Consider the following 17,251-nt stretch of genomic DNA (forward strand, 5'->3'; position numbering starts at 1 on the left):
TGGGTACAAATTGAAAGAAGGGTGAGGTTAGATATTAGGAAGACATTTTTACTGTGGGGCTGGTGAGACACTGGAACAAGTTGCCCAGTGAAGTTGTGGATGCCCCAAGCCTGGCAGTGTTCAAAGTGGAGCAACCCGGGCGGGTGCGAGGTGTCCCTGCCCACGGCAGGAAGGGCTGGGACTGGGTGACACTAAAATCCATTCCAAGCCCACACGGTGCGGCTGGGCCAGGACCTGGGCTCCGTGATCCTTCTGGTCCCTTCCAGCTCAGCATTTTCAGTGACTCCGTGGTGTTCCCTCAGTCCCGCATTCCCCGCTCGCAGCGCAGCCGGTCGGGGCCGCGCTCTGCGGCCGTTCCCCGCGGCCGTTCCCCGCCCCGGAAGCGGCGCCGGGCCCGCCCCGCCCCGCCATGGCCGCCGCCGGGCCGCGCTGAGCCCCGCCGCCGCCATGGGCGCGCTGTTCCGCGGCGAGCCCGTGTGCCTGGCGCAGCTCTTCCTGCAGAGCGGCTCGGCCTACGAGTGCCTCAGCGAGGTGGGCGAGCGCGGCCTGGCCGAGTTCCGAGACGTGAGTGCCGCCGGGGCCCTGCGGGGCGGCGCGGGGCTGCGGGGACCCTCAGCGGGCCGGTGGGGCGGTGGAAGCTGCTGGGTGTATGGCCCGTCGCTGTGTGGCATTGGCCTGAAGGCAGATCACAGAAGTGCTGGGGTTGGCAGGGATCTCTGGAGATCAGCCACTCCAACCCCCTGCCAAGGCAGGGTCACCCAGAGGGTGACACCGCGACGCCCGGGTGGGTGGGATGAGTGATGGAGAGGCGGTGTGGAGCTCCCGCCTCCCCGGCGCTCTCGGGAGGAATGCTTTGGGATCCCACCTTTCTCACAGCAGTACCTTAAATTGGGGTTATTTGCAGTGAAATCCCATGGGAGAGCCCCTGACCCACCTGCAGCCTCAGTGCCATCAGTCTCAGCTGATGGCTCCATCCACCCCACTGACAGACACACAGAAACAGCTGCTCTGCAGAATTATTGATAACAGGTTCCTGTTCCTGGAGGGGCACTTCATCCTGGAGGAAACTCCCTGCCTGCCTGCCTAACATAAAGTTGGGTTGGGCAATAAGTAGCCATGTCTCTACATTGTCTCATCATAATTATATGATCTTTGCTTCCTGAGACTATGGAATGTCTTCCAAACATACATTTGAAATGTAGCTTGTAAAATCATTGCTGGGAAGACTTAAATAAACAGCTACTTAGTAAATATGGCATGGAGGAAGAGGCAGATCTGTAAGAATGATTACATGAGTATATGTTTAACACTTTGATGTCATTCTAGTTACCTGATACACCCTTTATTGTAGAAATAATGCATTAGTGGTTCTGATTTAATAGCTGGATAAGTAGTCAGAGATATTGCATGTTCATATTATGGGGATGTATGTAAAATTTAATATTTTAAATAGACTGCGGAAATGCATCAGAACCAATTTGTGAAATGGTTCATTAATTTGAAGTCATTAAGTAATATTTTAAAACTGTCAAAATAAGATTAGGAATGGTTTCTCCAGTAGACCTTGTTGTTTTATTGTTTGATTAAAACTAGCCACTGACATGGGTAATTCTGCTTTAATAAAACCAGCTTTGCTATTCAAAAGCTTTGTCATCTTTTTAGGTTTTTGTGCCTTCTCAGCTGACAAGCACAGAGCTCATGCAAATTGTCTCCAGGAAGTTGCAGGAACAGCTGTAGTTTTTAGGGGAGGTTACTATTTCTAACTCCTAATAAGCATTTTGTCCTTCTCCTTCAGCTTAACCCAAATGTAAGTGTGTTTCAGAGAAAATATGTGAATGAAGTGAAGAAATGTGAAGAAATGGAAAGAATACTTGGTGAGCTTTATTTTCATGTCTGCTGTTTCTCATCTGTGGCATTACCAGAGTGGCACTACTGTGGAGGTTTCAGCTACAGGTTTTTTTAACCCCCACAGATTTTGTAAGCTGTGAAATTTACTTACACTAAATATAGATTTGGGTTTTTTCTTATGCTCAGAGGTGAAGAACGGTTGCTAATGTGTTGCTGATAAATAGATGAGGCTGTTTCAGTGTTTACTACTTAAAAGTCTGCTAGGGAAAGTGAAACTTTACTGTGGATATTTCCTTGACTGTAAGATATTTCCTTTTTCTTCATGCTGTATAACTCAATGCTGTTGATTTTCCAGACACCCTTAAAAATACCTCAATTTAATAATGGTGTTCTCGTGATAGTTAATGAATGGAGAAGGGTAGGCAGAACACTACAGCCAAGATGCAGATGTCTTCAGTGTATCCTGAGGAAAAGTTACAATTGAAGGATTCCTTTGATTGGAATCTCTGATCAGAGGCACGTGCTGGTCGTGCCAGCAGCTATTTTGGCAGCCCCCCTGCCCAGTGTGAGTTGCATTTTGTTGTCAAGGTTGCTTAAGCAGCTTTGTTTGAACACTTTTTACTCCAGACATGGGTCAGTGAGCAGCACATCCGTTTCTGGCAGAAAGTAACACAGTTGCACCATTAACAGAAAGTGGGACCGTGCAGCAACAAAGAGGTTCTGTGAAATGGTAAAAGCTTCTTAGAAAATACTTGTTGGGAAAGAGAAGCCTCTGAAGTTTGCCTGCTTCTGCAGACTTCCAAGGCAGGAATAGTTTGTGTGTTTTATACCCACCACTCTTCATCTTCTTCATTTTTGAAGGCTTCTATGTGAATTGTTGCTAGAATGAATAAATAAAATCCAGGGCTTGATGCTGCAATGTGATTAGCACCATCAAGAGCAGCTGAAGGTCAACTCTGCAGCACTCTAGGAAGTGTAGGCAATGCAGTTTCCTTTCTGATGCTGTTTTTCTTCCCACTCCAGGGTATTTAGTACAAGAAATTAAAAAAGCAGATATTCCACTTCCTGAAGGAGATGTTGCTCCTCCTGCCCCCTTGCTGAAACACATTTTAGAAATCCAGGTAACTCCACTAAACAGATGCCAAAGTCTTGGAACTTAATTTCAAGCTTAATGAGTTGTTATCTTACTACTAAAGATTTTAATTATTGGGATGTGGTGGGAGGGGGGGCAGAAGCATTTGTTTTCCTTTTTTCTGATTTCTTGCTGCCATTGTGACTTCAAAGCCAGTGAGGGTTTGGTATTAACACAAAATTCTTGTGAAAGGGTCAAAGCAAACTCAGGGAGTGTGCAATCATCCGATATATTTTGATGGATTGGCACATCACACTGTTCCAGGCAGATTGTCTGTAGATAAGGTCCCTCAGCCTCATTTATTGCTTTGGTACTTTCCTAAGGCTCTTTGTGCATCCAAAATTTCCAGGTGTGTGTGAATTTTACTTGCCCAAAGCTCTGCAGGTGCTGCTCACACAGCAAAACGTGGTGCTGTTGTCTCTGAAAGCTTTTTCTGGTGTTGTGCTTGATGTAGAAGCTTGTAAAACACAGATGTAATTTTGAATAACATTCCGTTTTGTTGTAATTATATTAAAAGAATAAATGGGTATCTTTCACCCTCTGCTACCTGCAGTTCTAATTCCAGGTCTGCATTATTTTGACACAAATTAGGGGCAGAGCAGCACTCAGAACAGGTGCCAGTGGAGGATCAAGTGTACTTAATACAAACCAATCTGTGACATACTGAGGGATAAAACCTCTGTAGCTTTAGTTAATTAAGAAATGGGAAACTACTATCACTGTGTCAAATTATTATGTGTTGAAAATGAATCCTATTCTGTTTTCCAAAATCCTGTAACTGATTCCGTGTCTTTTCTTTGCTCTATGTCTTAGGAGCAGCTGCAGAAGCTGGAGACAGAATTGAGGGAAGTAAATCTAAACAAAGAAAAATTGAGGAAAAACCTGCTTGAATTGACAGAATACAAGTACATGTTACAGATCACACAGAATTTTGTCAGGAGATCACCTGAGGTATTATTTGGGGCGATTGACAGGGATTTTTGTTGTGTGGCATTTTTGTGATTTTTTCCTTGTAGAATTGCTTGAAAATGGAGGTGTAATTGTGTTATTTTGGTGCATAAATTGCACTAAGAAATTTACACTGTAATTTTGCAGCACTGACTATAATTGTTAAAAGCAGTGCACTTGAGATCCAGGATCTCTCTGTTGCCTGAAGTGAACACGGAAATGAGTTTTATATTTTTAATTAAACCGTTTACCTAATTACCTTTTCTTTCTTAGAATAATAATGGAATGAGAGGTTGTTTGGTTTTTTTCTTTTCCTGGAAGCAATGAATGTTTTTTCTTTTAATTTGCTAGCATGAATCCCATTTACATGGAAATTTTGAAGAATTTTCTTCTGTGGAAAACGAGCCATTGGTGGATTACAACCGCACGCACAGACTGAGTGCCTCGCTGGGGTGGGTATGGCACGTGCTGTTTCAGAAGTGCTTGATGAGGGGCTGTAAAGAATGGGTTGTTCTCTTAAAACATGGCCTGTAGTGATTTCAGGTGTGCCAAACAATTTTAGACAGGACAAGAGCCTGGCCCCAATGTACCTTTATAACAGACCCAGATTACTTGAAGAGATAAACAGGACAGCGCCCAAAAAATCTGTCACAAAGCTTCCATCAAACCAAGGACATGTGTAAAGGAAAATCTCTAAATCAATGCTTCCTTCTGTTGTTTAAATTCTTTTTTCTGTGATAAACATACAGTGTTTTAATCACCTGGCAGTGTAAATGTAACATTAATTATGTTGCCTTTGAAATGCCGAATGGATACTGCTGTCTATGGTGTTATTATGAGAGGATATCTTCCACGAAAAAATAAATAATCTCACTATCACAGAAATAACCAATTAGAAGTAATTCCAGTTGTGTGCTTAGGTTTGTAGTCTATTTGTTTCACAAATAAACATTTTATATACCAGTTGGTGTTCTCTATACCAGTTACTTCCTGTTCAGGGTGATGCTTCCTTCCCTAGCCATAGCACATAGTAAATTATTGTAGTGATGTACTCTGAATTTCCTTTTTTTTTTTTCTTGTACATTTTATCTTATATTTAAAATTTTTCCTTTTCCTAGATTCATATCTGGGTTAGTTCACATAGCAAAAATTGAAGCATTTGAAAAAATGCTGTGGAGAGTGTGTAAAGGCTATCCCTTTCTTACCTATGCAGAGTTGGATAAGGCTCTGGAAGATCCAGATACAGTGAGTAAACATTGTAGTGATCAGTTTATTTCATTTGTACTTCTCATATGATTTGGAAGAATTGCTGCTCAGGTCTTCCTGAAGTAAATGGAAATGATTTCCCAGTGCCCTTGGAGGAAAAACTATCTAGCAGTATTAGAATTTGTATGACTTTAGAATTCAAGGTTCTAGAAGTGGGAATTAATTTGTTGTGGTTCAGTTTGAGGAGTGCAGAATTTCATTGTGGAATAGTGGTGACTTTATGATTGGCCACCTTTGTCAAAATACATGGCAGAAATGGCTGCTTGGATATTTATTAACTAGGTCTGTCCAGTGCATTGCCTTTTAATAACCATTCCACTTGTTCATTCAGTAGTTAAGAAAAAATCAAGTATAGCTAGTTTTCTGTGAAGTGTTTTCCTGTGAACTTACAAAATTAGTTTTTGTAAATCAATTACAGCAGCCTAATCTGTCACCATTTTTTTTTCTTACTTGAATTCTAATTTATTACTTTTTTAAAATACTCTTCTCTTACTAAGAATTCTGAGATAGTAAAATATAATGTCTCATTAATTTTCCCTGGAAACTTTCTGGTTTTATTCTAATGTTAAAAGCAAAGAAAGAGATACCGTCACAATTGAATTTTATTTTTTGATCTTCACTAAATGGATGGAAGATTAATGCTACTAACACAGCTTTTTCTAGTTGTTCAGCTTTGTTATTTAGCTCTGTTATTGTGTCACAGTGGAATTGATGGTTAAAACATAATTAATCAGCTTTACTTTTTATGGTTTTTTAGGGTAAAACCACAAAGTGGGCCGTTTTTTTAGTGTCCTATTGGGGTGAACAAATTGGTCAGAAAGTTAAGAAGATTTGTGACTGGTAAGAAGTAAATCTAATATGTGGTACATTCCTTTATACTGGGGGTATTTTCTAGTTGGTTTTTTCCCTGCACCCCTTTCTTAGAAGTGTTGATTTTTATACAAGCATTCGTGTTAAATTTGTTCCTCCCCGTATTGCACCCAGCTCTATAATTACGCAGTGTACAAATAAATACATGAGTCATTTCACTTGCAGTCTTTACCAAGTACAGGCAAAATGCTGCCTCTGAGTTGAACCTGTTCCGTGGTTATTAAGTGGTGTGTTGCAAATCTGGCTGTGGCAGGGGGTTGGGTGCTGTGTTTCGGGGGAGTTTGGTCATTAACACAGCCCTGTGTTCCTGCAGCTATCGCTGTCACGTGTACCCCTACCCCGACACCACCGAGGAGCGCCAGGCCGTGGTCGAAGGACTCAACGTTCGTATTCAGGATCTTGAAACTGTGAGTAAAGAGCAGATTTCCCCTTGCTGGAGCTCTTGTGCCCTAGGAAATAATTTCACGAATCACAGTGTTTGATTTGATTTCTAACATACATGCCGCTTTGAAGCTGATGGGACAGTAAGTGGTGTACCTGGTTTCGTGTTGCACATACCTGTTAAAACTCACAGCACTTGGAATTGCCTTCTGTTTTCAGCAGAGGTTTGCTTGCTCTCCTGAAAACATGGCCCAGCACTGGACACGTACGAGGTGCTCTTGCTGTGATCAGCACAACCACTGTCACATTCTCAGTGAGATCTTTGTTTTTTTTCCTCAAACAAAGGTGCTGAATAAAACTGAGGAATACTTGCACCAGGTCTTGTATAAAGCATCAGAATCCATCTATACTTGGGTTATCCAAGTGAAGAAGATGAAAGCCATTTACCACGTCCTTAACCTGTGCAGTTTTGATGTCACAAATAAATGTTTAATTGCTGAGGTTTGGTGTCCAGTGGCTGATCTCCAGAACTTGCGCCATGCATTGGAGGAAGGCTCAGTAAGTCACCTGAATGCTCACTGATGCTAAAGCTTTTATCTTCAACTAACTATGCATGTAAGGAAAGAAAAGAATCATTAACAGTAGGCTAAAAGTAGGCACAGCTAGATCTGGGTCTCTGTATAAAACAATTTTTTTATAAGCAGAGCCTTTATTTAATGTTGAGTAGTGTTTTTTTTTTATCTTGAATAATTTCTGTTTTGGACCTGAGTCCAGCTGGGGCCACAGTTTTATTTGCAGTCATGCAGAAGGTGCCACTTCCCTTGCATTGGTTGTTTTTATGAGAGAAAACTGTAATAACAAATCTTTGTTTTATAATGTTGTGACTGTAGTCTCATCTAATATTTGATATGAAGTAAGAATTAGAACACTGCATAGTCTGTTTTTAGAGGGGGTACACAGGGATAAATGTTAAACTTGGGCCATAATTTAATGGTATTTTTGGATCAGTGAAGCTGCTGATAGAGCAGATGTTTTCACTTTGATTAGATTTACAGAGATCTTACACAAATATATCTCTGTCTGTAATTAGAGGAAGAGTGGAGCTACAATTCCCTCATTCATGAATACCATCCCAACAACACAACCTCCTCCAACTTTGATACGTACCAATAAATTCACCTCAGGGTTCCAGAACATCGTTGATGCTTATGGAGTTGGAAGCTATGGGGAAGTTAATCCAGGTTGGTCCTTCTGAAAGCTGAACTCTGAGCTGTGCTGTCATTGCTGCTTGCCTTGATACCTTGCTGAATTGGGCACTGGCAAGGCCAAATGGTGACAGTCATACTGCTTGTTAGTAGCTGTTTTGAAATTTCAGTAGCTCATCGAAAGCACAAACAGTGCTCCAAGCAGCAAGATGGGATTTGGCTTTGCTGAATTATTTTATCATGAAAGGTAGTGATAAAAGCTGTATAATTTCTCTTCTATATGTTTTACTTTGGGTAAGGAAGATATTTAGGGGAAAATGCAAAGAAAACTGGTAATGGTAATTGATCTTACTGAAGTGTGGAGCTCATCACTTGAAAAATTCAGCTTGTTGTATAGCCCACTTTAATATATACTTGTAGCTATGCTGACTGGGTCATTCTGCACAGGAGAATGTACCTTGTAATACAGACCTAAAATACCCACAGAGGAAGAACTGTTTGCTTGGGTTTTATTTCCTGGGCTCGTATTATTATCCTCAGAACTGTCAGCTACTGCAAAATTGTAACATTGCTACACAATAAACAAGCTTTAAACTGAGTTAAATTTTTCAAACTTAAAACCTTTGAGAGATTTAAGTATGGGCTTGCTTGGGGATAATGCAGACAGAACATCATCTGTGTGCTGTGCCTAAAATCTGCTGTGTTGCCCTTGCAGCTCTCTACACCATCATCACTTTCCCCTTCTTGTTTGCGGTTATGTTTGGAGACTTCGGGCACGGGCTGCTCATGTTCATATTTGCACTCCTGGCAATACTGAATGAAAACCACCCTAGGTTAAAAAGAGCACAAGATGAGGTAAAAGGAACTACAAATGATTTACTTCCCATCCAGCCAGATCATTTGAATAGTGGCTGTGTTTCTGAAAAGTACTGCTTTTCTGCATGGGTACTTCATTGGGCTTTTTTCCATTATTTTAGGATTTTCTGTGTTAAAAGATCCCATATTCCATGAGATTAATGTAATATTTTAATATTTTAATGTAATATTTTAATATTTCTATTCACTTTCCTTGGAAGAGCAGAACTAATCAAGTTGTAATGAAAGATCTAGAAAAAATTGATGCTTTTATGCTTGTGTTCTACGAGGGCTACTCAGTGATGTGTTTTACAGAATGTTATTACAGTGACAATGTAAGGAGAAAATAATTTTTCAAATTTCACCTTTTATTGTTTATAAAAAGAGTTGCAGTTTGAAATTTATTAAATTTCACTTAATTTTTTTAACCATATGGATTAGAATGCAGGAACACCTGCATGTCTCTTTAGCATTATGTTCAATTAAGAATGCCTGCAAATGTGTAATTTCTTGTAAAGTAGTCCCAGGAAAGAGGTGGCTTTAAAAGGCCCTTCCTTAATGTAAAGGTGCTGGTGATAAAAGTCTCAGTGTGTGTCATGGGGGCTCATAAGCCTTAATGACTGTTCAAAAATAAATTCTAGTTTTTAGAAGTCTTTATGTGTCCAAAAATGTGTTTCTCTTAGACATGTCTAGGTAACCTTTGCTCACATAACAGATGATATTCTCTATTTTTTCTTTTTTCCCCAATACTGACAGACAATGAAAATGTTATTTGAAGGCAGATACATGATATTGTTAATGGGACTGTTTTCTATTTACACTGGATTGATCTATAATGACTGTTTTTCAAAGTCAATAAATATATTTGGATCTGGATGGAATGTTTCAGCAATGTATGAAAAGGTTTGGAGGTGAGCAGCATGCTTGCTATACCATTAAACCAGAGATGTATTTCCTGCAGCACTTTAACCCTTTTGTTCACATGTTTTAACTATCCTGCTATGGTTTATCTATACATTGATGTTTTAGGTTTTATTTTCTAGGTGTGTGTGTATGTCTATATAAAGATTTTCGGAGGAATAGAAAACATAGGTCTAGTTTTGGATTTATTTGTCCTAGATCATGCTTCTGGAGTGAATAGCTGAGTGGCATTTGCCTCTAATAAAATAAATTAACTATTAATGAAGTAAATTAATTACCTGACAATGACTAGTCTCTACACAGCTTTTCTTGATTAAAAAAAAAACAACCCAATTAGTCTATGTGAATTGTGAAATCTACTTTTTCTCAGAGTGGGATAACCTCACTGATTTGAGGTGTCATGACTCTTGGGTATTTTAGTGTTCACAGCTTGCATCTCATGGTGCCCTACAAAACAGGATGTGGCTTCAAATAGTCAAGACCAGTGGATAAAATTTGAACAGGTTGTGTGTGCTGTGATAATGAAAAACTGTATGCAAATAAAGTAGAAACTTTCCCAAATGCAAAACGGAAAAAAGGTAGCAGTTACTCTTTGAATGTTTGACAGTGAATTTTAAGCAAAAGCAAACTGTGAACTTTTAAAATGAAACTTTGAGTTTGAGGAGAAGTGGAATAAAATCAATAAACTTTGTTTTGAAAGATAGTGAATGTAAATTAGGCCAGATTGTGAGGTTCTAGGTGGATTTTTTTTTTGCTGTTGTTTGTATTAGTCAAGACTTTTATGCTTAGAAATCCTTTCACTCTTTTAAAGTGTGACAGTGGGTGAGTTAGGTAAAGGAAAGCAGGAGCAGTGTCCTGCAGAACTGAAAGTATGTTGTCATGTTTTAAAGTGTCAAATCTGAGTGTGTTTTTGTTTCACTGCAGTGATAAAGATGTGGAATCTAATCAATATTTAGCACTGGATCCAAATGTTTCTGGTGTCTACAATGGAGCTTATCCCTTTGGTATTGATCCGGTTAGTTTCATTATTTTTTAATTTTCCACTTGTGATGATCAGTCTTTGTCCATTATATTTTGGTATGTGTATAAGATAAATCTGATTAAGAAAAAAATACATTTCTCTTTGTATTCTCTGTTCAACAAGGCCTTTTCTTCTGACAAGTTGAAGATTGAACTATTTTTACAAAATTCAAATTTCAATTGTGACCTCCATTTGAGGTAGAATTATAGTCCCCAGTAGAAAAAGGATACTGGTGTATTCCTCCTGTTATGGTGTTCTTCAATGCTGGTTTGGTGTTTTCTTCTTCAGATATGGAATTTGGCAAGCAACCGTCTCACTTTTTTAAATTCATTCAAAATGAAAATGTCTGTGATCCTTGGAGTGACTCACATGACATTTGGAGTTGTACTGGGGCTGTTTAACCACTTGTAAGTACAAGAAGTTAAAATAATAGCAATATTGTATTTTTTGTCAGGTCTGGAATGGTAACTGTTAATCTTGTAAGAGAAACTGGAATTACTGTTTGAGATCAGAATAAGAGCAATTGTGAAAACTGTTCTTAACAAAAAGACAGAAAATTCCTTCACATATGCGAGATGATGGTTCAATATTATACTAAAAAAATCCCAAAACAAATTAATACAAGACTTTATTTCACTTGTTGTTAAATAAAAATATGTCTCTTACAGTTTTTATTTCCCCTGAAATACCTGATACAATTTCACTGAATAAAAAGAAATCAACTCTGGTTTGTAATCTCAGTCTTACAGTTTAAAAGTGCTTTGTTTTATTGAAATCATATTTGGGCTGTGTTGGTAAAACTTACTTTTATTTTTTCCACATTTCTACCTTTTAGGCATTTTAAGAAGACCTATAATATTTATTTGGTTTTTATTCCTGAACTTTTATTCATGTTATGCATATTTGGCTACCTGGTGTTCATGATCTTCTTTAAATGGTTGGCCTACTCTGCAGAGAATTCCACAGCTGCCCCCAGTATTCTGATACAATTTATTAACATGTTCCTGTTTCCTAGTGGTGAAACACAGAGCTTCTTCAATGGCCAGGTGAGTAATGCTCTTCCAAGCTTTTGGAAATCCCGTGTTCCCTATGCAGATAATACTTTAAAGGAAAAGGGGATGGCTTTTCCTGCTTTGGATTTTGTGATCTAATCTAATTTTCCTACCTGCCTCCCCACAACAGGTTCCTCTGCAGAAGTTTTTGCTTAGTGTTGCTTTTCTTTGTGTTCCTGTAATGCTGCTTGGTAAACCACTTTATTTATACTGGTTGCACAGTGGAGGCCGGGGCATAAGAATGTACAGGGTAAGTACTGAAAGGCACTCACACATTTCCTAAGTGTAGGAAATTCAGAATTCAGCTGCTGTTTCATTGCACAGACTATGTCCTTACTGGGTATTTTATAGAATGGGTTGGCTTGGAAGGGAAATTAAAGCTCATCTCATTCCACCCTCTGTGGTGGGCAGGGACCCCTCCCACTATCCCAGGTTGCTCCAAGCCCCTGCAGCCTGGCCGTGGACACTTCCAGGGATGGGGCAGCCACAGCTTCTCTGTGCCAGGGCCTCACCACTCTCTTAGGAAAGATTTTCTTCTGTATATTTATATTCAGTTTGAACCCATTACTACTTGTCTTACCAGTTTCTGATTAATTTGGAAACTTTTGGACTGAAACACATAATAGTACTTTGTTCCTCTAAATCTTTTTGCCTTTGCCTGCAACTATAAGTAAATTTAAAAAATGACAGTGGCAGCCTGCTTGAAGAGACAATACATTCCCATTTTGCAGAGTGGCTACAAGCTTATCCGAAAAGAAAGTGAAGAAGAGCTTTGTCTCCTGTCATGTCCTGATCTCGAAGAAGGTGTCAGTCACTCAGACAGCGGGCACAGAGAGGAGGATGCAGAGGAGGTAATGTTTTTACTTAGTCTCTGGTTTCTGTCTTCTTAAAAGCAAATTAGAAGTGGGCAGTCAATAGATAAACTGTACACTACCTGCTGAGCAGTTTTGAAGAAACTCAGCTGAGCCTTTACAAAGACCTTGGTGCCCAAATGCAGTTTACTTATAGTTATTTGTTGCTATTTTATCATTATTTTTTGGTATTTTCAGACTGTTACAGTTAACCACAACCTATCTGTAGTAGAGAACAGAAAGAGCGTTTTATTTGCAGTTAAGACTCTGCATCTAGGACAGTCTTCAATATAAAAGAAGTATATTGAAGAGTGGGATAAAAATCCTGGGTTTTGTCTGGTTTAATGGATTCTTAGACTTGAGGAAAGGTGGTGACTGCCCAGATTCCTATTAATAAATCTTGGCTTTTCAACTGGACAAAAGTCTTTCTGTGTCTGCAAATTAAATCTTGTGATGAGGATTATTGCTAATGGGTTTTGGGGCAGCATTCCTAGTCCCCACCCACTGCTGCTGTTTAGTTTGGGCAAATTTTTAAAGGTCTGGACAGATTTCACTTATTCCATGTGAATTGAAAGACAAAGAATTGCTTCAGCTTTTTAATGTGCAGAATATGTATAGTTATTGTCTCACTGGGGTAGTAGACTCTTGTTTCTTGTGTATAGAAAATACAAGAACTATTTGTTCAAAATGTATGATACAAAGTGTTGAAATACAACATTCAGACAAAGTAAGTGATGAAATTTTCAGTAATAACAATTTTGAAACACGTTATTAGTAACAAGTATTTATATCTTACAGTATTAGTGTGGTTATCTTTCTATCAGTAGCATTACTCATAATTACCCCTGCTTTTAAAGATAAAAAAAATGATATTATAAACTTAGAATTTTAATAGAATGGGAATTAGAACTGATTATAATACTTAAAGTTTTCAAGTATTAATCATGCTCCTTGTGGAAAACATAAATTGCATTTGTTTTTTATCTATCAACAAGGTAATACTGGAAAACTGTAGCATCTGATTTTTTTTTAATGTTATCTCTGTAATAAGGATCTTCTACCGGCACACTTTTTTTACTTGATATAAAATCAATTTATTTACCCTTCAATGGAATTCTTCTTCCTTGCAATAAGGATTTGCAGATGAATGTTTTTGTTCTCTTATGTTTTGTTCTCTGTTTTGTTAAAATTGATACAAATGTATTTTTATCTTTTTAGCTGAACTTTGCAGATGTTTTTATGAATCAAGCAATTCATACCATTGAATACTGCCTGGGATGCATCTCTAACACAGCCTCATACCTGAGACTCTGGGCATTAAGTCTTGCTCATGCACGTAAGTGGGGGGTGGGTTTTTTTATATTTTTGGGTTTTTTTTTCCTAGATCCGTATTTTTAATGCTGTTAGAAGGAGGCTAGCCTGTTCCATTTATACTAATTTGAAATACACTTAATTAAAAAAAAGCCTATTTCAACTAATCATGATCTATGCAAGCCTCCAAACTAAAACTGTGACTTTATGTAAAATACTGCTCTCAGTAGATCTGATTTTGACACTGAGGTGTATCTTTAAACATTTGAGGGGGTGGGGGCAGCTCTCTGGGGAGGGTGTTTGCTTATAGTTCCCATGTTCAGCAGGTGCTCTTCTGTTGGTTAAATGAACAGGTCAGAGTGGCTCAGTGGGTGAAGGCACTCAGTACCAGCATGAATGATGGCAACTTTCTGTTTTTTTATTAGAGTTATCAGAAGTTCTGTGGCAGATGGTGATGAGAGTGGGTCTCCGTGTGGATACGAAGTACGGTGTCGTGCTGCTAATCCCTGTAGTGGCATTCTTTGCTGTGCTGACAGTTTTTATTCTGCTGGTCATGGAGGGGCTTTCTGCTTTTCTCCATGCTCTACGACTTCACTGGTATGTTCTTCTTTTCTATGGAACACTTCAGCATATACTGGCTTATTTAAGGAGAATTTTTATTGCAAAATTTTAGTTGTCTTATTAAAAGGGAAAGTGCAAGAGTCAACAGCCTCATCGGTACTGAAATACATTTATTTAGTTATATTAAATAAATGGCTTATTAGTTGAATTTGATTGTTCCTCTGGAATATTTTCAGTAGATTCAAATATTATATTGGCTTATGATGTGTTTTAACTTCAACCACATTCACAAAATATTAGTACATTTGATTTGTAGTATTGCAGTTTTTCATAATGTAGAATACTAGTAGCTTGGATAAGTATTTTTAGTTTCAGTCTGCTTCTCTCACTATGTGGTTTCAGTCCGTTTATTTGGTTCAGCAGAACATTTCTATTAATGAGTGGGGCTGCCAACTCTTAAGTATTTTAATCCTTTCTTAGTCTTGCTATCACAAGTTCTGCAGTTTGGAATGGATTCAGAACATGTTTAGTTTGAAATCTGATGAAATTTACAATTTAAACAAAGGTGTTTAGTGTCCAAAGACAGGAGGTGGAGCTACGTACATGACAGATTGTCCTCATGTTATTGCACGTTTGCAAAACAATTGGCTACAGCTCACTCAGAAACAAATGAGTAAGCCAGAAGTAAGAAATGAGCCATTACAGCCTGGTGTAGTGTGTGTGGGTCTCCTGAGAAACACGAAATTAGCCTGGAACTGCCATGAGAAGGTTAAATAGCTGCACAGAAAACAAGTGAAAAGATTGGAGTTGGTTTTATTCAGCTTCTTGGGTTGCACAGTTCTGTCCCTTGACAACCAGTTTTGGATTCATGTACAGATTCTGCTTTTTTGTCTCGTTTCAGGGTGGAATTTCAGAACAAATTCTACTCCGGTGGAGGATACAAGTTTACACCTTTCTCTTTTAAGCACATTTCTTTACATTTTAATAAAGATGGTGCATTGTAATTTGGCTGCTGTCAGCAGAAATGTTTGGAATTGCCTGCAAATAACTGTGGAACTTGCCTATGAATGGTTTCTTGTGGAACAAAGTGGTTTTCACTGATTGCCTTATAATGCAGCCAAACAATTCTGTAAAACATACCTCCCATAAAAAGACATAGATCTGGAGCATCCTGTAAAATATATAGATATAAAATGTACATTTTCTTGATAAACTAATGTTGTAAATTAATTTTATTCTTAAAAAAAAAAAGTTACTGCTTGTTCTGAAACCCATGTAAGCTTTTTTTTTTTTTGAGTCTCCTTATTTTCTTGAATGGTTACTTTTAAATTATTGGAAAGACTTTTCATTATATTAAAGGTTCGTTACTAATCACATACTTAACCCAGCTGCATCTTGTGCACTTTGGGAACTATTCAGCAATGCAATAGAAGCAATGTCTGTTTTCAGTCTGTATTCCAGGATGATTATGAACTGTAAATTTATACACACCGATGCAATGTGCTCTTTTTTTGGCCGTATTTAAAATTGCACTGGAAACGTTATCTCTTCATTCTGGGTTCTGCCTAGGGTTATTACTTTAAACTTTTGGAAACCACACTGATATTTATATTTAACCTTATGGAAGAAGGCAGGATTTACAAGAATTACTCCTCGTTTTTTCCCCTGTAGTGAGGAAAAACTTTTGCACATGAAATGAAGAATTGGCCTCGATCCCATTCCTGTTAGGCTCTACGGACACACAAACAGCACGTCCTGATAGTGTAGACCTAATTTATACCGCATATTATTTTTGTATCAGTGTGAAAATGGGGATATTGCCATGATATTTTGACATCTGTGCCATACGAACAGCACAAATTAAATTTTGCACTTGTTTCATACGAATTCCCAATAAAGCCTCGTTTGCGCTGTGCCGAGCGGGCCCTGTGTTTGTCCGTACCCTTTTCCCTGCCTCAGGCGCCGCTTTTCCCGTGAGGGGCGGCCGGTGCCCAGGAGAGCGAGCGGCCGTGAGGGGCGGCCGGTGCCCGGGGAAACGAGCGGCCGTGAGGGGCGGCCGGTGCCCAAGAGAAGGAGCGGCCATGAGGGGCGGCCGGTGCCGGGGGGAACCAGCGCTTGTGAGGGGCGGCGGGCGCTGAGGGGCGGCCGGTGCCCGGGGAAACGAGCGGCCGTGAGGGGCGGCCGGTGCCCAGGAGAAGGAGCGGCCACCATGCGCGGCGGCCGGTGCCGGGGGGAACGAGCGGCCGTGAGGGGCGGCCGGTGCCCAGGAGAAGGAGCCGCCGTGAGGGGCGGCCGGTGCCCAAGAGAAGGAGCCGCCGTGAGGGGCGGCCGGTGCCGGGGGGAACGAGCGGCCGTGAGGGGCGGCTGGTGCCGGGGGGAACCAGCGCTTGTGAGGGGCGGCCGGTGCCCGGGGGCGCTCGTGAGGGGCCGCCCGTACTGAGGAGAGCGAGCGCCCGTGACAGGCAGCGGGTGCTGCGGGGATCCAGCGCTCGTGAGGGGAGCAAGCGCCCGTGAGGGGCGGCCGGTGTGGAGGGGAACGAGCGGCTGGTGCCGACGAGAAGCAGCGCGGCCGGTGTTGAGAAGGAGCGGCCGCCACGGGCGCTAGCGCGGGGCGGGCTCCGTACAGGAACACAGCCGCTTGAGGCTCCTCCTGAGGCGGGCACGGAGCCTCCCGAAGCGGGCTGAAGGCGGGCGGCAGCCGTCGCTCCGCCCCGCACCGTTGCCGTGGCCACCGGGAGGCGTCTGGCGGGTTGCCGCCATGAGCCTGAACGACGTGCAGGTGCTGTGGCTGCGGGACCGAGCGCTCTCCCTGCTGGGTCTGAGCGATCCGGCGCCGTTCGAGGAGCTGCTGGGCCGCGGCGAGGATGCGCGGGTCGTGCTGCGCTTCTTGGGCCTTGGCGCCGAGGGCAGCGAGGATGCGAGCGGGGCGGGCACGGCGCTGCTGCTGCTGCGGGCCGAGCGGCCCGGCCCGGCCGGTGAGGAGGGGTGGGAGAGGGTCCCGCTGCCCCGGCCCGCTGCGCTCTCCCTGG

At 41.0% G+C, this 17,251-nt stretch overlaps 2 protein-coding genes across 2 annotated transcripts in view; both read left to right on the plus strand.

Annotated features, from left to right (window-relative positions):
- Nucleotides 1-398: 398 nt before the first annotated feature.
- ATP6V0A2 (ATPase H+ transporting V0 subunit a2) lies at nucleotides 399-16,141 on the plus strand. The gene is made up of 20 exons (XM_021532782.2): nucleotides 399-564; nucleotides 1,796-1,874; nucleotides 2,872-2,969; nucleotides 3,794-3,931; nucleotides 4,280-4,380; nucleotides 5,047-5,173; nucleotides 5,952-6,034; nucleotides 6,378-6,471; nucleotides 6,791-7,003; nucleotides 7,536-7,686; nucleotides 8,366-8,505; nucleotides 9,262-9,416; nucleotides 10,351-10,441; nucleotides 10,736-10,854; nucleotides 11,283-11,493; nucleotides 11,630-11,749; nucleotides 12,231-12,350; nucleotides 13,569-13,686; nucleotides 14,087-14,258; nucleotides 15,124-16,141. Exons 1-20 carry the CDS (start codon nucleotides 448-450, stop codon nucleotides 15,224-15,226), a joined length of 2,550 nt encoding a protein of 849 aa, XP_021388457.1. The 5' UTR covers nucleotides 399-447; the 3' UTR covers nucleotides 15,227-16,141.
- A 767-nt stretch (nucleotides 16,142-16,908) lies between these two features.
- Nucleotides 16,909-17,251, plus strand: part of DNAH10 (dynein axonemal heavy chain 10) — a 48,798-nt gene continuing 48,455 nt past the window's right edge. Inside the window, exon 1 of the mRNA XM_031506278.2 lies at nucleotides 16,909-17,197. Coding sequence (XP_031362138.1) covers nucleotides 16,981-17,197 — 217 coding nt within the window. The 5' untranslated portion in view covers nucleotides 16,909-16,980. The remainder of the gene's footprint in view (nucleotides 17,198-17,251) is intronic.

This window comes from Lonchura striata, chromosome 18 (assembly GCF_046129695.1).
Source record: "Lonchura striata isolate bLonStr1 chromosome 18, bLonStr1.mat, whole genome shotgun sequence".
Taxonomy (NCBI): domain Eukaryota; kingdom Metazoa; phylum Chordata; class Aves; order Passeriformes; family Estrildidae; genus Lonchura; species Lonchura striata.